This window comes from Lagenorhynchus albirostris, chromosome 7 (genome assembly GCF_949774975.1).
Source record: "Lagenorhynchus albirostris chromosome 7, mLagAlb1.1, whole genome shotgun sequence".
NCBI classification, from domain to species: Eukaryota; Metazoa; Chordata; class Mammalia; order Artiodactyla; family Delphinidae; genus Lagenorhynchus; species Lagenorhynchus albirostris.
Window position 1 is genome coordinate 112,501,219 of NC_083101.1, and position 23,969 is coordinate 112,525,187.

The window sequence follows — 23,969 nt, forward strand, 5'->3', positions numbered from 1 at the left end:
TGAACAGGCAAAACAGTTATTGGTTTAGTTGGTTATAAAATTTTAAACTATTGGGTACTTTAAAGATTAAACATGATACCAAATACTGAATGAACTTTCATGTATATTCATTGAATTTATTTTGGTTTTATGTGAGGACGTAGAAAATGGAAGAATTGGTAGCAAACTGGAGATCATCAAGTATCATATAATTTTCAAAAGGCAGATTCTAAAAACTAGACTAGTTTTTTTCATGTTCATCCCAGGCAAGATTAAAAGTAGAGCCTGCAAACATCTTAAAAGGAAGCAGTCGGGCTTCCCTGGTGATGCAGTGGTTGAGAGTCCGCCTGCCGATGCAGGGCACATGGGTTCGTGCCCCGGTCTAGGAAGATCCCGCATGCCACGGAGCGGCTGGGCCTGTGAGCCATGGCCACTGAGCCTGCACGTCCGGAGCCTGTGCTCTGCAACGAAAGAGGCCACAACAGTGAGAGGCCCGCGTACCGCAAAAAAAAAAAAAGAAAGAAAGAAAGAAAAAAGGAAGCAGTCATCACTGCAATGCAGCATAAATTCACAGAGAATGGATTTTGTCAGATACAGCCTTTATTTCTTTTTAGGGTTGTAGGCTAGAGCTATAGTTCTCAACCTGTGTGCTGAGGCAGGTTGGAGCTTCACAGTGCCTTGGATATTTTACAGTTGTGAGGGAAACGTAACTACATCTGTTGGACAAAGTGTAGACCATACTGTTAAGCAGTTTTGACCCAACTGTTTAATGAATGGGACTGCTAGGTATTTCTTTTGGCCTTAGAGGCATTGTGAAAAAATTACTTAGATACCTAGTAGGGTATATAAACTTCAGCAGGATACTGTTGCCAGGGTGTCTCAGTGTAGACATGGTAAAGAAATATAAATAAAAATTGTTAGGTGGATTAGTCATTGGTTAAAGAATTATATTCAGAGGATGCTGGTTAATATTTTGATGTCCAAATTAAAATTGTTTTAGAAGCGCGTCCTCCTGTAACTAATCTCCATTTTTAAAGAGGACATAGAAGAAACATTCAAAGGATATAGTCATATTTCCAGAAGACATAAAGTGGAAAGAAATAGTAGATATGTTGTATGATTGATCAGGAAACAAAATAATCTCAGTAGACCATAGCTACAACTAACTTGATTTAGAGAAAACTTAATGGGAATTTGATGTAGTTTTGAGTCTGAAAAATTATCTGACCAAATAAATATACCCTTGGAAAAGGTTTGTAAATAGCATACACTAAAAAGCTGAACTAATGACCTTTCATTGCCTCTTGGATCAAATTGCAGCCCCTAAGTGGCCTGCAGGGTCTCTTGGAGGCCTGTGTACATCCTTGGCCTTATCTTCTGCTCTTTCTTTCCAGAGTTCTGGGAGTGCAGACTTAAAAGACATGTTTTTCCTCATCCTTGTTCCTGTGTACCTGCTGCTCCCTCTGCCCAAATTTTTGCCTGGTTAATTCCTACTTACTATTCTGGCGTTGGTTTAGGTTGACAGGTACTTACTAGGTCTATAAAATGAAAAATAAAATAAAATTGGAGACCTGATTGAGGACTTCCAACTTTTAATTTGCCAAGTAAGCTCATTTTAAAAAAAAGTTTCTCAGCCCTAATTCCATCCTTTGGTAAAAGAATGAACATTTTAATATGAAAAAAGTAGGGTGACACAATCTTAGAATGCAGGTTATCCTTTGGGATTAAATAAATTTGGATTTGTGAAAATTGTATTAGTCGTTTCTTTATGTTGCTGACAGCTGTTGAAAACTCAGTGATGAGTGACCACCGGTTAGGGGACGTACCCAGGCTGATCACCATGCTCTTCCGAGCCTCAGCTAGCTGTGGTCTGGGCTGCTCTCACATCCCGCCGTGGGTCTCCTCGTGAGGCTTGAGCTGTGAGCCGGAGAGCCCCCTGGGTTGCTGCTTGGATGGCTCCTCAGGGAGCTTCTCGGGCACCCCCATCACTGTCGCCATCGCCACCACTGTGCCTCTACCGCTGTCCTCATCTTAGGGCTTTTATGTGTAACGTTAGTATAACCAGGTTTCACACAACTCTGCCTTGGTCAGCAAGCCATTTTGTCTCGTGAGGGCAGCTTTACAGCTCTTTCTTCTTTCAATATGTTCGTTTTACAGTTCAATATTAAGAAGTCAAATTTATTTATTTTATTTTCAGATCCTGCTAAGGTATACACTCCAGTAGGTTAAATTAGGGAAAGAAGCAAGTTAAAACGTGTTGATAAATCAGCCAGTTTAAACACATTTGAAGGATTTGCTTCTCCTGCAAACTCCTTGTGAATGAAAAAGAAAAATAATAAAAAGCTTTCAAACTAGTATAATTATATATTGCTATAAGAATAAAAATGCCCTTACCTTTTATAACTAGTAATCATTGGTAAGAGAAGAATTCAACTATTGTGTGTGTGATATGCTCCTAACTTCATACTTACTAATACCCACTGTCTCATATTTACATATGTATTGTAATCCTTTTCCACTGTCATAGATCAATAACTTTTCCTACTCCGTCACACTTAAAGTGTTGTCTTTTTTTTAACATTTTAAAATTTATTGGTATAAAGTATTCCATACTGAAAGCAACAAATGAACAGAAGTCTGTTTCTCCAACTGTGTGAACACACAAGTGCCATTAACAATGAAGCAAGCTGTATATCCAGCCTGGAGAATTCAGTGGGTCTGCCTTCTCAATCAGTACTTTCATTTTAATGTCATTCATATCCAGGAATTACCAATGCACCTTGGTACAAGGACTCATTTGTTTGCAATCTGGTGTGATATGAAATTATTCTAAGACAGACTATCTTTTAATATTTGGTACACATTTTTAAAAAAAGTTTTATTTATTTTAACATCTTTATTGGAGTATAATTGCTTTACATTGTTATGTTAGTTGCTGCTGTATAACAAAGTGAGTCAGCTATAGGTATACATATATCCCCATATCCCCTCCCTCTTGCGTCTCCCTCCCACCCTCCTTATCCCACCCCTCTAGGTGGTCACAAAGCACCGAGCTGATGTGCTATGTGGCTGCTTCCCACTAGCTGTCTATTTTACATTTGGTAGTGTGTATATGCCCATGCCACTCTCTCAATTCATCCCAGCTTACTCTTCCCCCTCCCCGTATCCTCCAGTCCATTCTCTACGTCTGCATCTTTATTCCCGTCCTGCCTGTAGGTTCTTCAGAACCATTTTCTTTTAAAGATTCCATGTATATGTGTGAGCATACGGTATTTGTTTTTCTCTTTTTGACCCACTTCCTAGAGAAATGGATATAAAGACGAAAATAAATAAATGGGACCTAATGAAACTTAAAACCTTTTGCACAGCAAAGGAAACCATAAACAAGACGAAAAGACAACCCTCAGAATGGGAGAAAATATTTGCAAACGAAACAACTGACAAAGAATTAATCTCCAAAATATACAAGCAGCTCATGCAGCTCAATATCAAAAAAGCAAACAACCCAATCCAAAAATGGGCACAAGACCTAAATAGACATTCCTCCAAAGAAGACATACAGATTGCCAACAAACACATGAAAGGATGCTCAACATCACTAATCATTAGAGAAATGCAAATCAAAACTACAATGCGGTATCACCTCACACCAGTCAGAATGGCCATCATCAAAAAATCTACAAACAACAAATGCTGGAGAGAGTGTGGAGAAAAGGGAACCCTCTTGCACTGTTGGTGGGAATGTAAATTGATACAGCCACTATGGAGAACAGTAGGGAGGTTCCTTAAAAAACTAAAAATAGACCTACCATATGACCCAGCAATCCCAGTACTGGGCATATACCCTGAGAAAACCGTAATTCAAAAAGAATCATGTACCACAATGTTCATTAAGTGTCATCTTTGCATGCCAGTGTTTTGCTTTATTCAAAGGCATTTATTTATTTTACTTCCTTTAATCCTCAAGTTCCATTTTAATGCTGTTTCCTTTGCTGAAGTCAAGAAAGCTCACATATTTCCTGATTTTAAAATAGTGGCAGCCGGCCATCCTGTCGTCCCCCTTTCACTTAGGATTCTCAGCCAAATGTTCAGACCTCTTTTTTCTCTCCCTTTCGCTCAAGGAAAAAGAAAACCTGAAGGAAAATCGCAAGTGGCTTTTTGGTCTTGTTTTTCTGCTTACCAAGGTGATATAGATTAGCTTTAGAAATATTGGAAGGTATCAGTAGGTGTTAGAAACAGGAGAAGAAATCACTGCTCATCCTGCAAGGCAGTCACTATGAAGACTGTGGTCTATTTTTGCATCTTTTGTTCATATTTCTTTTTCTATAGTTAGAGGAGATGAAATCATGCACAAAGTTTTATCTGCTGGGGTTTCTTTTTTTTTTTTTTTTGGTATCTGTTTTTATTTAACATTTTTACCATAAAAATTTTCCCATGCAAAAAATTGTTTTCATGGGACTTTTGATGTCTGTATTCGATTCCAGTGCTGTTAACTATAGTTTATATAGCAAATCCTCTAATATAATACATTGTAATTTTTCACTTTTTTGAACACTTTGTGTTTTGAACATATTTTTTATTTCTCATTATTTCTGTAGAATACAATCTTAGAAGGGTAATTCCTGGATTAAAGGAGTTGCTCTGTTATGTTCTTTATGAAGGCTCTAGAAAGAAATATTACTAAATTTATTGAATTTATGAAATTAAATTTATTTAACTAAATACTACTAATTTTCTTTCTACAAAAGCTGTGCAAATTTGTGCTCAGTCTAACAGTATATGATTGTGCCCATTTTATTACCCCCTGACTAGTACCAGTTACTCTTAGGAGCTAAAGAAGTTTTTGAAAAATATAAAATTTTAAATTAAAGTAATGGAGGAAATGAAGTTTTCACTATATTCACTACTGGTCACACAACAGAATATTGACAAAGCATGTGCCCATGAAGTTGGTGATGATGAGGATGATGATAGTGACATAAACATAGGAGCTGCTGCTGGGTTGCGTACTCTGTACCAAGACCACCGCGCAGGGATCTACATGCCTCGCCAGTTCCCGCTACCTGTGGATTGTATGCTTGTGGATTTGCCTGCTTGCTAAAATTTATGTGTAGACGCACATCAGTACTCCAAGTCCCTTCACGATCATTCCTGGGCATGTGCGGAGCTCCAGGGACTTTGAGTTGCCCAGTGCGCAAGTCCCAGCTGAGCGGGAGCAAGGCCAGCTCTGCTTTCCTGTTTCAGCGCTCATGAACAAATGTACTTTCATAGTCTGCTCAGCTGCATTTTCTGCATTTTGGGGCATTTTGCTGGTGATTTCATTGCTTAAAATGGCCCTCACGCCTTGTGCTGAAGTGCTGTCTGGTGTTCGTAAGTGCAAGAAGGCTGTGATGTTCCCTTATGGAGGAAATATTTGTATCAGAGAAGCTTCATTCAAGTGTGAGATACAGTGTTGTTGGCCGAGAGTTCAGTGTTAATGAATGGACCGTGTAATAAGGTGTCTTTAAACAGAAACACACATATAACAAGGTTGTATATTAATCCATTGGCGAAAATGTTGTAGCAAGAGGCTGTCAGGAGCCTAACTCTGTAATTCTCCTCGGGGTAATCATTCAGTATGTGCTAATTCATATTCACGGTGACTTTATACAACATAAGTACCAGGAATAATGAAAGTTGATTATTATTAGCTCATCTAGTCATCACCAGTGCTACAAGGCACATATTATTGTTCCTAGTTTTATAGATTAAGAAATTGATATATGATAAATGACTGTATAAATAACTAATTTCTTGAAGGCCACATAACTGTTTATTAGTAAAACCGGGAGTTGAAGTTGGACAGTTTGGTGCCAAAGTTCACTCACTTAACTTTTGTTCCATATTGACTTTACTAAGGCTTGAAACATTTTATGAGGAAAATTAGAGAAGCTGGGAAAATTTCACTACCTTTAAAGAAAGCATGCTTAAAGGAGCAAGTTCAGAAGAATTGGATGGCTTGTCTTGTAGAAGAGGAATTAGATTTCTTTGTATTTCCACATTGTAGAAGTACTGTGATTAGAAGTAAAGAGGCAGATTTCCATCCATTATGAGGTGTGTTTAGTGGATGGGCTGTTGTGGGATTTAATCCGTGCTCTCAAACTGAAAGTATTACACTAGGGGTTTGAATGACCATGTGTCAGGAATATTTAGATGGGAATATGAGAATACTTTATTCAGCAAGAAGTTGGATTAGTTAATACTCGGGGTCTCCTCCAATTTGAATATTATGATTTTTTAAAAAATTTTAACATCTTTATTGGAGTATAATTGCTTTACAATGTTGTGTTAGTTTCTGCTGTAAAACAAAGTGAATCAGCTATACATATGCATATATCCCCATATCTCCTCCCTCTTGTGTCTCCCTCCCACCCTCCCCATCCCACCCCTCTAGCTGGTCACAAAGCACTGAGCTGATCTCCCTGCACTATGCAGCTGCTTCCCTATTCTTTTGTTGAACTTTTTAGTACTGTTGGCATTATAGAGCATTTTCTCTACACTGTCATAACTTCTGGTTTTTATAATTTGTTTTTGTCATATGTAATCAGTTCATTTCCCTGATTCAAACTGAATCAGCAAACTGAAATCTATAGTCATCTAAGAGTGCTTCAGGTTATCTTTTCCTCATATTTTAGATAACCCATATTTGCTTCTTCCTTTTTCATGGTGTTATTTTTCTTCTTCCCTTTTTATCAGTAACTCTGGCTCCGACTTTGCTTTTTATATCCATGTCTTGATAACACACCTCAATTAGCATTTTTTTTTGAAGACTAACTTTTTGCAGCAGTTTAGCTTCACCACAAAACTGAGGGAGACGGTACAGAGATTTCCCACATGCTGTCCCTATACCCGTTGTCAGCGTCCCCCACCAGAGTGGTATGTTTGTTACAACGGGTGAGCTTATATTCAGTGTTTTTAACGTTAGAACCTCAATCACGTGAGAGCATCTTATGAAACCATTGCGTGCCTCTAATCATTTGTATTTTATTGAGCTTTTACTTTTCCAAGTTTTTTCCTCTGTATTGCTTAATTTGAGTAAAGCTGACAACAATTCCGTTCCCTCAGGTAGACATTATGCTGCTTAAACAGAGGAGGAAGCTTAGTGAATACACCCACGACATCCTTTTTTCATTTCATTAACCCTATACCACCCCAACTCTTCTACCTTAAACCATATTGACTCATTTTTCACTTCTCGGATTATTTCTGCTACCTAGATTGCTGCCATTTTTATGTTGCTTTCACCTCTTAAACAAATCCATTTTTAGTCATCTTTCAGAATTTTTAATTTCCCTTAGTAAAAGGTTTGAGCCATGGATATGAGGTATCTTACCCACATCTTTCCATTTATTCATGCATTTGTATAAAAAAAGAAAATAATTTCCTTTTTTCTCTTGTCAGGATGAAAAAGAGTTTGTCTCATTATTTCTTTTTTACCCATTTTAATGTCTCTGTATTTCACTTTCCAGATTCCTAATTTCTTACTGTATATTTGTGGCTTATATAGTATTTATATTAATCATTCCTTTACTATTAATCTAGATTAATGTTCTACTAATTTTAAGTGGCATAAGTTTGGAACTCAAAAGATATGGTCTATTTAATTTGTTTATAAAAGAGTATACACGTATAAATTCTTTTATTTATTTATTTTTGGCTGTGTTGGGTCTTTGTTGCTGTATGTGGGCTTTCTGTAGTTGTTGGGTCTTTGTTGCTGTATGCGGGCTTTCTGTAGTTGTTGGGTCTTTGTTGCTGTATGCGGGCTTTCTGTAGTTGTGGCGAGCGGGGGCTACTCTTCATTGCATTGCACGGGCTTCTCATTGCAGTGGATTCTCTTGTTGCAGAGCACAGGCTCTAGGTGCATGGGCTTCAGTAGCTGTGGCACTCAGGCTCAGTAGTTGTGGCTCACGGGCTCTAGAGCACAGGCTCAGTAGTTGTGGTGCATGGGCTGAGTTGCTCCACAGCATGTGGGATCTTCCGGACCAGGGATTGAACCCGTGTCCCCTGCATTGGCAGGCAGATTCTCAACGACTGAGCCACTGGGGAAGTCCCACATATAAATTCTTAATAACATTTAATGAAGAGAATGACTATTAAATGACTATTAAGTTAATTGACTATTTCCTCTATCCCTATGAGCCTTGCACATGTATATAGTTTGTGCTCACAACTCAGTACAGTTTTACTACTGAAAGGGGAATAAGAATATGAGAATGGGTTCTTCTTTTTGGTATGTATTAAGTAGTAAACAGAAATGCATGTGAAAAATGAAAACAGTATATAGGTTTTTAAATATTATAAGGAATCATAGAATCAATTAAACTAGTTTTGTCCTTTATTCTTTTAATAAGGTATATTACTCTGATTGATTTTTATATGTTGCACCAACCTTGCATTCCTGGAATTCTGTTTTATACATCTTATATCTTTAAAGACAGATGTAATATTGGCAAATAGTTGACACTCAATAAGTATTTGTTTAATAAATGAGAAGATAAAAGAAATAATGGTAAGCAAAAATCACTACAGGTTTTAAGTTTGTGATTGAAAGCAACCAGTTATATATACTTGCTTATTTAAACCAGCTTAGGAAAAAACTATTCAGTAAAGCAAAACTTACAGATTACATAAATAAATAGAATGGATAGTACTATATTTACATAAATGCTGTGAACATTCTTTAAATCAAAGCTGTTACGTGTATGATCAGGTTCTTAGTAAAATATTTCTTTGTAGCTGAATTATTTGATTTAGTGAATCAAATCAATCAGTGAATATGAATTAACATATGCTGAGTTGGAGCCCCAGACTGACAAACATTGGAGATACTCAGTATCTTAGAATGGGAAATCAAGCATAAAAACTTTGTAGAAGTTTTACTTTTATAAAGGTTAGAAAAGGAAGTCAGTGCAGTCAGGATACAAAGCAGAGATTTTATCTAATTGTATATGGTAGTGTAAGCGTCCAGGACTCCTCAAAAGAGGCTTATCAGTACATGTACAGTTTCAGATGACATATCTGAGCGTCATACTCTCTGAAAGTTTATCTGTTGTCTTTAGGCCCAGCCTTATATAAATGGGGCTATAGCAGACCAGAATAACAGCCTTGCCTATATATTGAGCTGGTCAAAATGTTTGTTCAGGTTTTTCTGTAACATACAGAAAAATGAACGTTTTGGCCAACCCAGTATATGAAGGAGATTTTCCTAGCCTCAGCAACCAGAGAAGAAAAAGAAATGAAAGGAATCCAAATTGGAAGAAGAGAACTAAAACTGTCACTGTTTACAGATGACATGATACTGTCCATAGAAAATCCTAAAGACGGTACCAAAAAACTACTAGAGCTCATCAAAGAATTTGGTAAAGCTACAGGTTACAAAATTAATACACTGGAAAGGCTCTGAACCAGCTATAGAGATTATCTAATCCTAGAAAATTCCAATGATGGAGTTTCACAAGAATATCTTTTAAGCACTATGAAAGTTAAATGAATCTTAGGCCACTGTCTTCCATAGCTTTATGGTAAATCAGATTTTCAATTTCTACCATTTAATTTCATATTTAAGATTCTTACATGTCTCAGTACAGTTGACCCTTGAACAATATGGGGGTCAATCTGCATATACTTATAGTCGGCCCTCCATATCTGAGGTTCCTCTGCATCCACGGATTCAACCAACCATGAACACGTAGTGCTGTAGTATTTACTGTTGAAAAATATCCGCATTAAGTGGACCCACACAGTTCAAGCCTGTGTTGTTCAAGGGTCAACTGTAATTGTTAACAAAACATGTAAAAGAAATGACTGTTTGGGGTATGAAAATCAGAAGTGTTTAAATCTACTGGAAGAGAGAAGGCATTATTTCATATCTTTTTCTGAACATAACTTAGTTATGGTCCGTCACAGAGGCTGTAGGAATTTTGTGTGCCTTCGTAGCCAATATCTGAGAAGTGCAGTCAATAACTTTCTCATCTTTCTTCCTTACTCACAAAATTACTGCAGTTGATACTATGCAATGAGTTCTCTGTTTACGGGGGGTGGGTTTTGTTTATTTTTGTATCTTTCCTAGTACACGGTAACAGACACAATATATATTATAAATTTATTTATTTATTTTTGGCTGCATTGGGTCTTTGTTGCTGCGTGGGCTTTCTCTAGTTGCGGTTAGCAGGGGCTACTCTTCGTTGTGGTGTGTAGGCTTCTCATTGCAGTGGCTTCTCTTGTTGCGGAGCACAGGGCTCTAGGCACGTGGGCTTTAGTAGTTGTGACACGTGGGCTCAGTAGTTATGGCTCACGGGCTCTAGAGCGCAGGCTCAGTAGTTGTGGCGCGTGGGCTCAGTAGTTAGTTGCTCCATAGCATGGGGGATCTTCCCAGACCAGAGATCAAACCTGTGTCCACTGCATTGGCAGGCGGATTCTTAACCACTGCTCCACTGGTTAGGGAAGTCCCACACAATATATATTAGATGTTCAAAATGTCATTGATATTTTTTAGTTGTCGTCTAAGGCCAACATGTTTACATTCTCTCATAGTTGTTAGAGGAGGATACAGAAACTTAACTGGAAAAGATGGAAACAAATAAGTGTGCTTTTAGTTTTCTCCCCTAATCTATCCATTTTTCTCTTTAATAGTTGTGATATTCAAGGAATTCAGATTTTACTTTTTACTGCAATTTTGAAAATTCACACAAACTCTTCCTTATTTTTGATGAGCTTTGAAGTTGCTACACTGCTGCTTTAATCTTACTTCCATACTGATTGATATCTTTGATGCAGAGTTCTGAAATAAGCTTACCTACTTGGAAACTATTGAGATTTTTCTGTAGGTATAGTCTAAAATCATTTTATGTGTCTATAAGTAGAATAGATTAAATGAACATAGCAGTGGAAATTTTACCTCTATTTAAAATAATAATGTCTCCAATTTAAGTGGTAGATTCTAATATATGTGTAGCAATTTCTTCATTACAGAGGAAGATTTTACTTCATATCAGCCTTCATATTTTGCAAATATCTCTAAAGAAAATATGTAGAATAAGTGTAAATTTAAACTTTTTGAAATATTTAATGTTCAGAATTTCTAACTTTGCTATTTGTCCAAATTCCTCAGGCAGAAGGGGCAGCTGGCTGTGGAAAGAGCAAAGCAGGTAGAAGAGTTTCTACAGCGAAGACGGGAAGCGAGGCAGAACAAGGCTCGGGCTGAGGGGCATATGGTAGGATTTTGTTTTTGAGATTTTTGAACATGTTAGTATTCAAAGTGAAGGTCTGGAACAAGGTAGGTATAAACGCCAAGAGTCGTAATCCTTTATAAACATTTCCTCTGAACATTTGCAGAGCATTTAACTTCTCTTCAGCTATTTCTTTTATGCTAAGCGTGAAATTCTGTTGTTCCTTGGTTAATTGAGAGTAAGTTCGTAGCTGTATCCTTCCTTTTAAAAGAGTTGAAGTAGGTATAGCAACCCAGATATTTATATTAAATAAATAAGTTCTTACATTACTTTTTTCTTCCATTATGCTTCTGGTTTTAAATACTTTTAAGTAGCAAAGAATTGTAGAAGAAAAATGGAAAATAAACATTTGGGTAAATATACATGTAACTGTGCATTTACTCAAAAGTAAATTAGGAACAAAAGTATTTTAAAGCCTCTAATTATTCCAGTTAGCTGAATTAAGTCATGTACCTAAGAAAATATTAATAGTTTTAGATCATCGTTTCAGTAGTTAATAGTTTTGACTTGCAGAGGTGCACAAATGCCTTTTCACCTTCTGTCCACAGAACACATGGTGATTGTTTGTCAGCTCAGCACCCGTGAAGCATCATGCTCACGTAGGAAATAGGTCAATTGTATGGCAGTATGTTTTCTTTAGACTTAGATTTACTGTAAGTCCATAAGTGATATCTTTATGAGTTAATTAATATAATTATTCCAATTTAGGATTTTTTTTCTTTGAAATAATATCACAGAAAAATAGTTAAATTTTTTAATGGTTACCCTGTGTATGTGTAACACCCATGAGCTTGTTTTTCTAATACCTGGAATTAATCTGTATTTGTATCCTCTCTATAGACAGAGGAGAACCTCCTTTGTTTTCCCTTGCCCTATTTCTCCCATGTTAGTAGCATCTGGAATTTTAGTTACAGATTTTAAAAACAGTTATTAGACTTACCAAGATTTACACATTTCTTTCCTCAGCACAGTTCCTTATATACTACTGTCCTCCCTCAGTTTGTCTTCATGATGGAGACTATCCTCTCGTAACCTTTTGGAGAGAAACTGTCAAAGATTTGTTGGGAAGGTCCTTATTTTGTCTTCACACTTAAATGTTAATTTGTAGTGGTGGTCTGCTGGTAAATTTGCTTAGCATTTGTATGTCTGAAAAAGCATTTTGTCTTCTTTTTTGAAAAATATTTTTGCTGGATGTAGTCTTATAGGTTGAGAGTTCTTTTTCTTTCAGTTCTTTAAAGGTGTTTCTCCACTTACATCCTGGCACGCCGGTTCTTACCAGAGGTCTGCTGTCATTCTTAAATTTTCCTCTGCGTGGAATGTGTCTTTTCTCTCTGACGGCTTTTAACATTTCCTCCTTATCACTGGAAGTGGATTGATTTAGATGTATCTTGGTGTAGTTTTCTTCATTTTATTTTGTTGGGGGTTCATTGAGCTTCTTGGATCAGTGGATTTATTGTTTTTATCAAATTTGGAAAAATTCAGCCATTATTTCTTCAAAATCTTTTTCTGTTCTCCTCTCCTTTTTCCTCTGGGTGCTTAGTAGCCATACGTCAGCTTGCTGATGCTCTGTTCATTTCTTTTTGGTCCTTTTCCTGTGTTTGGTTTTGGGTAGCTTCTGTTACTGTATCTTCAAGTTCATTACTCTTTTTGTCTGCTTTGTGTAATCTGCTCTGCTCTTAATCCCATCCAGACACTGTATATTTTTCATTTCAGATACTGTATTTTTTAATCTCTTAAAATTTATTTGGGTCATTTTTATACTTTCCATGTGTGTCTTTATAATACTTACACTTTTCTCTACCTTCTTGAACATATGGAATATGATTAGAGCCGCCTTTTTAATGACCTTGTCACTAATTCTATTATCTGTGTCATTCCTGAGTCAGTTTGTTGACTGATTTTCTCTTCATTTGGGTAATCTTTTCCTGCTTCTTTACCTACCTGGTAATTTGTGGTTGGATGCCTGGCATTGTGTATTTTATCTTGGATTTTTTGTATTTAAATACAAATGAATAAATTTATTCTGTGCTGCAGTTATGTTACTTGAAAATAGTTTGAGTCTTTCAAGGTTGATTCTCAGCTTTGCTAGGCAGGTGGAGAAGAGCCTTTCGTCTAGAACGCACTTGGCGCCACCGCTCAGGCAGTACTCTTTTTTTTTTGTTGTTTTTTACTTTTATTTGCATTTACTTTTTGCAACATTTATTCCGGGGCCATAAGTTTTTGTTTCTTCAATTTCTTCGGGGATATCTTTTTCTTCTGGGCAACCTCCTCTTCTGCTTTAGGAACAATCTGGTTTTTTTCAGTGAGGATCATCTCAGTGTGGCAGGGACAGCTCACGTATAGGTTGATCCAACCATGAGCTCTGTAAGTCCTGCACCGTGTCTTGGGGGCTTTGTTCGCATGGATATGCTCAGTGACCAGAGAATCTACATCTAAGCCCTTAAGTTCAGCATTACTCTCTGCATTTTTGAGCATGTGCAGTAAAAATTCAGCACTCTTTTTGGGCCACTGACCCTGCGTGCAGCCCCACTGTTTGGCCTGGGCACACCTACCAACTCCACCATTGTAGCGACGGAATGGCACACACTGCTTCTTTAAAGTGACATCCTTCAGATGCTTGGTGGCTTTTCGGATATGCATACCCTTAATGGCCTGTGCCGTTTCACAAGTGTTCTTAAAGTGAACACGAAGGTTTGAACCTCTCGACTTGCATGATTTTGTGGGGTTTTCTGGGTCAAGTGAATAGCGAACCATTTTTAGAGGTCACCTCAGGCTGCTTACCGGAAAAGCGAGGCAGTACTCTTGACGCTCTGATGATGGATTGGTGGTACTCCAATGCTCTGTTGATTTGGAGGCCTTTCTAGTCTGGCTGTTGGAAGTGTGATGTGTTCCCAGCCCTCAGTGAGCCTGAGGGATTGGTGATGTCATGGTAACCGTCCCTCAGCAGGAGACTCAGGGGAAACCTCTGCGGATTCCAGGACTCTCTGGGCAGCTCTCTCTTCCTTGGTATCCCTTCCTGCAAATGGTACTGCTCTTCAGCCTCCCAAGCTCTGGCTGCTGTTTCCCTGACTCAGGACACCCTCTCCCTGTGCTGCAGCCTGGAGACTGGGCAGTTGCTGAGCTTACCTCACTTGTTACCCTTCTCACAAGGATCACTGTCTTGTGCTGCCTGTTTGCCAGTGTTGGAAAATCGTTGTTTCATCTACTTTGTCCAGACTTGTAGTTGCTGAAGGTGGGAGGGTAGATCTGGTCCCTGTTACTCCACCACAGCTGCAAGTGGAAGTCTTGGCTGGTAGTTTGCTCCCCACCCCACCTTGAAGCTGCTGCCTCATCATGGTCTCATTGTCGCTCTCAAGTCTTGTGACATGGTTTTCCTTCACGTTCCTCTGTAAGGGGTTTTTCCTCTCTGAAAGCTTTTGGCACCGTTTTTCTGCCTTCCGTGTTCTGAAATATCACTTGAGTGTTCTCGGTATTTTTAATTGACCTGTCATGACTCTAACCAGATGCCTTCAGTCTGAGCATTCACCTTCGGTTCTGGGACATTCTTAACTGACGCTTCTTCACATATTGCTGCTTCTCCTTTTTCTCCTTAAGAGAACTCCGTTAAATGGATAGATTGGAACCTCTGCATCAAATGTCTTTTTTTCTGTACTTTTATTTCATCTTTTTTATCCCTTTGTCCCTTCTTACTGTTTTGGAAGGATTCCTGGGCCCGAATTTCAGCTCGTAACATGTTCTTTTGTTTTGTCTACTCCGCTCTTCAGCCCATCCAGTGATGTTTTCTCTTAAGTTTAAAACTTGTATTCTCATGTCCATGAATCTTCTTAGTTTTCATTGAAAGCTCTGTGATCTTGTGCTCATTTCTCTAATGATACTTTATCATTATCATAAAGGTTATCATAAGGTCTTGTTCTTAGTGCACTCTTGGCCGTGTCACCTCGGTGTCTTCAGTTTTTTTTTCAGCAAGTCTGCTCCCTGTTTCATGGTACTGGCATCCCTCATACATTTAGTGTTCTTGCTGGTGTGTTCATGTTTGGGGGTGTCTATTTTACCCTTCGTTGCCTCTGTTTGGGTGGCCCCCTGGCGGGATGGGCACGTGTTGCTGACCTCTCCTCTGTTCAGTTTTTCATCACAGTAGAGGATGCGTGGGACACATTGCTGTTTGGCCAGGCAAATACATGGCAGCTTACTTTCTGGGCATTGGAGACCCCACCTTCCTGGGTGTCACCGGTCACCCGGAGCACCGGCCTGGCCTTTCAGTCCGGGCTCTCTCATCACTCGTGTCTGAAGGGAGCTGCTCGCAGAGATGGACAGTGTGCTGGGTGACCTCTTCTTTAAGCGCCATTGCTGCTGTTCCCCTCGTGCCCCGGCTGCCAGCTCATCGCAGAGCAGCCTCCTGTTGCTCACACCTGCTGCCGAGGCCTCTTCCCTACAGGCTGTGCTCATGACGCTTCTCATCTTAAACCCACGTGTGTATTTTCCTTACCTCTGGGCTCCTTCTGTTCTTGGGACTACCCAGAGTTTCACTTGTTTGGGAGTGCTGGTATGCATTCACTGAACAACTTCTCAAGTGTAGAATTTTGGAAGAAGGGGAGGCCATGGTCTCACTGCAATCAGATATTAGTATTTTCATTTTGTTGTTTTATCATTTTTAAAAGATGTGCTTTAGAAATCAGTGCATTTTTGACGGTGATTTTTGTATGACTTTCCAAGATGCGTTTTGTTAACCTGTATAGAGTTTCTTCATTCCCTAGATGACTATATGTATATGTGAAACTTTACTTTAGAAAAATGTGGCTAAAAAGTGAAGAATTTTTACTTTTCAGTATGTTTGGGTGGATGCATCGTATATTACTTTCTTTATTCACTAATACAACAACAAGGCAGTGTGTTAAACACTTTGGGGGTAATAGGTTAATTAATTGATTAAAGATGACTTAATTAAATCTTACTCAGATATAGTTTCTCTCTGGAATAACTTAGAGTCTGGTGTTAGACAAGAATATATATTCTGGAAGCGTGAGGTAAAGAATAGAGGTGAAAGCTGAGGTTAGCTGTGGGGATTTTAAGATTTTAAGTTCATACAATTTTAAGTTCTAAATTGGAACTTTCTTATGATGAGGTAGAGGGGTTGTTTAAAATAGGCCTCTCCTTTTCCATGCTGTGTAACACAAATTACCGTACTGTAGTGGCTTAAAGCAGCACAAATTTATGACCTACAGTTTCTCCGGGCCAGGACTCTGGCACGTTGGAACAGTTCTCTGCTCCTGGTCTCCTGAGGCTGAGGTGGGTGTGTCAACAGCTGTGTCCTCAGCTGGAGGCTCAGCCACCTTCACCGACCCCTCGGGGGGGGGCTGGCAGGACTTCCCTCCCTGCTGCTGTGGAACTCAGGCCTCGCTGTCTGAGAGCTTTGACTGGGACCATGTGGCCCCTTCATCTCAGCGTCAAAGAACTCCCTGTGCATCAACCCCCCACCTGCCGCTTCTACAACCAGCCAGGAAAACTGCATTTAATGGTCAGCTCGCTGGTTTAACGTCCCTCATCCCATTTATCGTGACCTAATCCTGGGGGTACAACCCATCAGACTTGCACACCTGGGGAGTGGGTGTGGGTATCAGGAAGCCTTGGGGGTCTTCTCCAGGTTCTGCCCGTCACAGTCCCTTTGCCTGTGACTTAGAGGCCGCATCTGGGGATATAGACAAGGCGAGGGGGCGGAGCTGTCTCGAGCCCGTGCTTGGTGGTGGAGCACGCAGCCCAGGCGTCCACACAGAGCCTTGTAAGAAGTCACCTGTATTTACATGAAGTTTAAATACAGTGAAATTCACCAGTGTTGGGAGTGTATCTGGATGAGTGTTGACAGGTGTATGTAGTCATGTAACCACTGCCACAACCACAGGACAGCACCATTCCATCATTTCTTAAAAGGTTGCTTCTCTTGCCACCAGAGAAAAAACTGTCGGTATGTGAGATGATGGATGATAACCAGACCTACCGTAGTGATCCTTTCTCAGTATATGCGTGTATCAAGTCATTATGTTGTACACCTTAAACTAACAGTGTTGTAAGTCAGTCGTGTCTCAGTAAAACTGGAGGAAGAAGTTTCCTTGTGCCCCATGACAGTCAATCTTCTACCAGCTGTAGGCAACCACCGGTCTGCTTCCTGTCACTGTGGTCTTGTTTCTTCTAGAATTTCATGTAAAATTATTATACAGTATATAGAGTTTTGAGGCTGGTGTGTATCAGTAGTTCTTTTTTATTCCTGAGTCATATTGCATCGTGTGGATGTACCACAGTTTGTTTGTTCAGTCCTCAGTTGATGGGCATTTTTGTAGTTTCTAAAAGAGATGCTTTCAAAGCTCATGGGAGTAGCCGATCATTAATTTCCCTCAATTATATGCTCCCCATGCTCCCACAGAGCCCTTCTTTCTGAGTGGGCATATCCCTCTTTATTACCTGTAACTCAGTCGGTGACTGTTTTTTCTCTCAGACTTCTGAACACTGCTGGAGAAAGTTAAAGCTGTGATGACTAGTGTCAGATGGGTTTATGGCCTCTGGTTTCAGCAGAGCTTCAGTCCTTCTCGGCTGTCCTCTGAATCTCCGTGGTCAGCAGCCTCTCCTGTTGCCCACAGTGGGGACTTTCCTCCATGGTTTCATTCTTCTTCCCTTTCTGTGAAGATAATCATTACATCACCAAGAAAATTGGGCTTAAAAATCCCACATTTCGTCACATTTTCTGCCTCCATACTTATAAACTTATGCATAATTGTGCCCAATCTATCTTTGTTTTCTCCAGTCTCAGAGAAGGATATAACTTCCTCTGTTCAAAAGTAATCTTCCTGTTCCATCCTGTTTGATTATTATAATGCTGGTAATTGTTCACATTGGTCGTTTACTGGGTGCTGATGTGTCAGGCTTAGTTCTAAGCTCTATACCTGTACTCACTCACTTGTCACAGCAGTGCTCTGAGGCAGGTTCTGTCGTCTTCCCATGTTACATCTCACTTAGGCAGAGGTGGAGAAGCTAAAGCGATAGCTTGAGCTTTACAGCAACCAAACGATAGATTACATCCTGTTTAAATCCCTGCAGTCTGACTTGAGAGCCCACGCTTTCATGGCCTTATTTTCTGGGCCATGCTGTCTGTTTCCTCAAGGGGCCTCCTTACTCTATCACTTGCTTCCTCTCTTTTCTGAACTTCCCGTCTTTCCTGGCATAGCCCATAAATATATTCATGTTTCTCACGTTCTCGGCTCCTTCCTCCTCTTCAAGGCCAGACACCTCAAATGAATGAAGCTCTGTTCTCTGTCGTTGCTTACCCGCTATTCATAATCCTGTTGAAACAGAAGTCACCGATGTCCATCCTGCCAAATATAATCGAGTATTTTAAATCTTTATCTTACTTGACCTTTCTATGACATTTGATCTCATGAGTTACTTCTTCAAAATTTCTTCCTTGCCTTCCGTGACACCAAATTCTCTTTGTTTATCCCTTAGTTTTCTGATTATTATTTCTTAATATCTTCTACAGGATTCTCTTCTTCCGTAGTTTCTAAGGCTGATATTTCCTGGGATTCTGTCCTTGGTTATTTTTCACTGTAAGTTAATACCCTGGGGTGATCTCACTTACTATTCTACAAGGGACTGGTGACCTCAAAGTCTCTGTCAGTTACGCAGACTACCCTCCTAACTTCCATCCTGTCTAGCTGCCTTCTGGACATCATTTCCTAGCGGTCACATTGGTACCTTATTTTTAAATTTTCCTTTTATTATGTAAATCATCATACAATAACATTAACTTTATTTTTCTTCTCCAGTTCTATGAATTTTAACACAAGTATAAATTCACGTACCCACCACCACAGTCAGGATACAGAACCATTCCATCACCCCAAAACTCTCTCGTGCTCTCTCTCAACATAGTCATGCTGTCCCCTCACCCCTAATACCCTGAAAGCCACTGTCTATTCTCCATTACTATGGTTTTGTCTTTTCAAGAATGTCTTATATGGTATTTGTGTGTGGTATATATAATAGTATGTAACCTTTAGCGGTTGGCTTCTTTCATTCACCTTAATACTGTTCATCCAAGTTGTTGCATGTATCAGTAACTTTTTGTTTTTTGTTGTTGAGTGGTATTCCATTGTATGGATGTGCTACAGTTCATTTATTCATTCACCCACCGAGGGACATTTGGGTGGTTTCTAGTTTTTGTTAATTAATAATCAGTGCTGCTTTGATCATTCATTTACAGGTGTTTAGAGAAGAGTAAGTTTTTGTTTCTCTAGGGTAAATTCCCAAGAGTGGCTTTTCTGGATCATGTGGTAAGTGTAGACTTGAGTTCTCAAAAGTCAGCCATTTGGCAGAGCACTCGCACCTTTTTGCCTTCTTAGCATCAGTGATCAAGAGCACCCGTTGCCCCACATCCTCGTCAGCATTCGGTATTGTCGCTCTCTTTTACTTTGGCCATCTAATCTATGTATAGGGGTATCTCATTGTGGTTTGATTTGCATTTCGCTAAATGTTAATGATGTTGAATCCCTTTTCATTGCTTATTTGTGATCCTTATAATCCTCTTTAGGGAACCGTGTGTCTGAGTAATTTGTCCATATTAATTGTGTTGTGTTGTTACTGTTTTGCTTTGAGAGTTCTTTATATTCTGGACAAATCTTTTATTGGGTAAGTGATTTGCCAATATTTTCTCCTAGGTGGCAGTTTGGCTTATCATTCTCTTAACAATATTTTTCACAGAGCGCAAGGTGTTAACTTTGATAAAGTGTACGTTTTCAGGTTTCTTGTTTACGGATCATGCTTTTGCTCTATCATGTCTAAAAACTCTGCCTATCCAGTAGTCATGAAAATTTGCTCCTATTTTTCAAAAAATTTTTATAGTTTTACTTTTAACCTTTAGACCTATGATCCATGAAAGAATTTGTTTTTAGTGTGGTAAAATACACAAAACATAAAATTTTCTGTCTTAACCATTTAAAAATACACAATTCAGTAGCATAAGGTACATTCACAATGTTATCTTCCTTCTGCTTGATTTCTGTTTATTTTGCTCTTTTCTGGTCTTTTAAGGTTGAAGCTTAGATAGCTGAGGGTGAGACCTTTTTTCTTGTCTAATATTGGTATTGCATGCTGTAAATTTCCCTCTAAGCACTGCTTTAGTTGCACCCCACAAATTTTTCTGTGTTCTATTTTCATTTTAATTCAGTTCAAACTTTATTGTAATTTCCCCTTGAAACATCCTCTTTGGCCCATGGATTACTTAGAAATGGGTTAATTTCCAACTGTTTGGACATTTTCCTACTTTTTTCTGTTACTGTTTTCTGGTTTTATTTTATGATCAGAGAACATACTTTGTAGGACTTCATTCAGTCATTTTACATTTGTTAGCGTTTGTACTTTGATCTAGAATATGATCTATCTTCGTGAATGTTCCACATACCCTTGAAAAGAATGTGTACCCTGCTGTGGTTCGGTGGAGTGCTATATGTTTCAATTAGATCCAGTGAGTTGATGGTGCTTTTTAGTACTTGATCCATGCTGACATTATGCCAACATTGTTTGATACTGAGATAGGAGAGTGGAAGCCTTCAGATATAATTGTAGATTTATCTGTTTCTCCTTTTAGTTTGGTCAGTTTTTCCTTTCTTTCTTTTTTTTTTTTTTTTTTTTTTTTTTTTTAGAGAGCATACACATTTAGAATCGTTGGGGTTTTAGAGTGAATTGTCCTTTCTTACCAAAATGTAATGTCTTCTTGTTTCTCATATTACTGGAGGGGTTCATTTTTGTTTTTGTTTCGCTGTGTAACAAATTAGCACAAGTTAGTGGCTTTTAACAACACGTATTTGTTATCTCATTTTCAACTGCATGAAGGGTCGGTGCCCCAAACCCCTTGTTGTTCCCAGGTCAGCTGTAAACGCTATTTTACTGTTTCAATTTGGAATGTAGAAATTTTTCCATCATGTAGGTACCCTTACCCTCTCCCCTTTATGCCACAGTTGTCTTATATATTACGTTTACATAAATTTAAAGCCTCATTAGGCCGTGTTATAAATTTTTCTTACAACTTCAAACATGTTTAAGAAGGCAATAGGACAGGAATACTTTCTAATATTTACACAAATATTTACCATTTTTCTAGCTATTCACTCATTCCTAATGATCCAAGTTTCTTATATAATTTCTCTCTGCCTGAAGAAATTCCTTATGCAGTTCTTTTTTTTTTCTTTAACATCTTTATTGGAGTATAATTGCTTTACAGTGGTGTGTTAGGGTCTGCTTTATAACAAAGTGAATCAGTTATACATATACATATGGTCCCATATCTCCTCCCTCTTGCATCTCCTTCCCTCCCACCCTCCCTATCCCACCCATCCAGGTGGTCACAAAGCACCGAACTGATCTCCCTGTGCTATGCGGCTGTTTCCCACTAGCTATCTACCTTACGTTTGGTAGTGTATATATGTCCATGCCACTCTCTCGCTTTGTCACAGCTTACCCTTCCCCCTCCCCATATCCTCAAGTCCATTCTCTAGTAGGTCTGTGTCTTTCTTCTCGTCTTACCCCTAGGTTCTTCAAGACATTTATGTTTTCTTATATTCCATATATATGTGTTACCTTACGGTATTTTGTCTTTCTCTTTCTGACTTACTTCAGTCTGTATGACAGACTCTAGGTCCATCCACCTCACTACAAATAACTCAATTTCGTTTCTTTTTATGGCTGAGAAATATTCCATTGTATATATGTGCCACATCTTCTTTATCCATTCATCCAATGATGGACACTTAGGTTGTTTCCATCTCCTGGCTATTGTAAATAGAGCTGCGATGAACATTTAGGTACATGACTCTTTTTGAATTATGGTTTTCTCAAGGTATATGCCTAGTAATGGGATTGCTGGGTCATATGGTAGTTCTATTTGTAGTTTTTTAAGGAACCTCCATACTGTTCTCCATAGTGGCTGTACCAATTCACATTCCCACCCGCAGTGCAAGAGTGTTCCCTTTTCTCCACACCCTCTCCAGCATTTATTGTTTCTAGATTTTATGATGATGGCCGTTCTGACCGCTGTGAGATGATATCACATTGTAGTTTTGATTTGCATTTCTCTAATGATTAATGATGTTGAGCATTCTTTCATGTGTTTGTTGGCAATCTGGATATCTTCTTTGGAGAAATGTCTATTTAGGTATTCTGCCCATTTTTGGATTGGGTTGTCTGTTTTTTTGTTATTGAGCTGTATGAGCTGCTTATAAATTTTGGAGATTAATCCTTTGTCAGTTGATTCATTTGCAAATATTGTCTCCCATTCTGAGGGTTGTCTTTTGGTCTTGTTTATGGTTTCCTTTGCTCTGTAAAAGCTTTGAAGTTTCATTAGGTTCCATTTGTTTATTTTTGTTTTTTATTTCCATTTCTCTAGGAGGTGGGTCAAAAAGGATCTTGCTGTGATTTATGTCTTAGAGTGCTCTGTCTATGTTTTCCTCTAAGAGTTTGATAGTTTCTGGCCTTACATTTAGGTCTTTAATCTATTTTGAGCTTATTTTTGTGTATGGTGTTAGGGAGTGTTCTAATCTCATACTTTTACATGGACCTGTCCAGTTTTCCCAGCACCACTTATTGAAGAGGCTCTGCTTTCTCCACTGCACATTCCTGCTTCCTTTATCAAAGATACGGTGACCATATGTGCATGGGTTTATCTCTGGGCTTTCTATCCTGGTCCATTGATCTATCTTTCTGTTTTTGTGCCAGTACCATACTGTCTTGATTACTGTAGCTTTGTAGTATAGTCAGACGTCAGGGAGCCTGAATCCTCCAGCTCCGTTTTTTGTTCTCAAGATTGCTTTGGCTGTTCGGGGTCTTTTGTGTTTCCATACAAATTGTGAATTTTTTTGTTCTAGTTCTGTGAAAAATGCCAGTGGTACTTTGATAGGGATTGCATTGAATCTATAGATTGCTTTGTGTAGTAGAGTCATTTTCACAATGTTGATTCTTCCAATCCAAGAACATGGTATATCTCTCCATCTATTTGTATCATCTTTAATTTCTTTCATCAGCGTCTTATAATTTTCTGCATACAGGTCTTTTGTCTCCGTAGGTAGGTTTATTCCTAGATATTTTACTCTTTTTGTCGCAATGGTAAATGGGAGTGTTTTCTTGATTTCACTTTCAGATTTTTCATCATTAGTGTATAGGAATGCCAGAGATTTCTGTGCATTAATTTTGTATCTTGCTACTTTACCAAATTCATTGATTAGCTCTAGTAGTTTTCTGGTAGCATCTTTAGGATTCTCTATGTATAGTATCATGTCATCTACAAACAGTGACAGGTTTACTTCTTCTTTTCCGATTTGGATTCCTTTTATTTCCTTTTCTTCTCTGATTGCTGTGGCTAAAACTTCCAAAACTATGTTGAATAAGAGTGGTGAGAGTGGGCAACCTTGTCTTCTTCCTGATCTTAGTGAAAATGCTTTCAGTTTTTCACCATTGAGGATGATGTTGGCTGTGCGTTTGTCATATGTGGCCTATATTATGTTGAGGAAAGTTCCCTCTATGCCTACTTTCTGCAGGGTTTTTATCATAAATGGGTGTTGAATTTTGTCGAAAGCTTTCTCTGCATCTGTTGAGATGATCATGTGGTTTTTCTCCTTCAGTTTGTTAATATGGTGTATCACGTTGATTGATTTGCGTATATTGAAGAATCCTTGCATTCCTGGAATA

General features: G+C 38.7%; 2 protein-coding genes across 10 annotated transcripts in view; one reads left to right on the forward strand and one right to left on the reverse strand.

The window, feature by feature from the left end:
- The window catches only part of NEK1 (NIMA related kinase 1), a 213,440-nt gene that overhangs the window by 79,207 nt on the left and 110,264 nt on the right, over nt 1-23,969 (forward strand). For all 9 annotated transcript variants that reach the window (XR_009541711.1, XM_060155835.1, XM_060155836.1 and 6 more), the window contains exon 17: nt 11,129-11,231. Coding sequence is in view for 8 of the 9 variants with exons in the window: in XM_060155835.1 (XP_060011818.1) it covers nt 11,129-11,231 (103 nt within the window). In the remaining variant the exon portion in view is untranslated. The remainder of the gene's footprint in view (nt 1-11,128; nt 11,232-23,969) is intronic.
- Nucleotides 13,446-14,000, reverse strand: LOC132523067 (large ribosomal subunit protein uL22-like). The gene has a single exon (XM_060153634.1). The coding sequence runs from the start codon at nt 13,998-14,000 to the stop codon at nt 13,446-13,448; it is 555 nt and encodes a 184-aa protein (XP_060009617.1).

What these genes read in the sequence shown, in the direction of transcription:
- LOC132523067 (XM_060153634.1), bottom strand. Translation starts at nt 14,000, where the DNA reads ATGGTTCGCTATTCACTTGACCCAGAAAACCCCACAAAATCATGCAAG.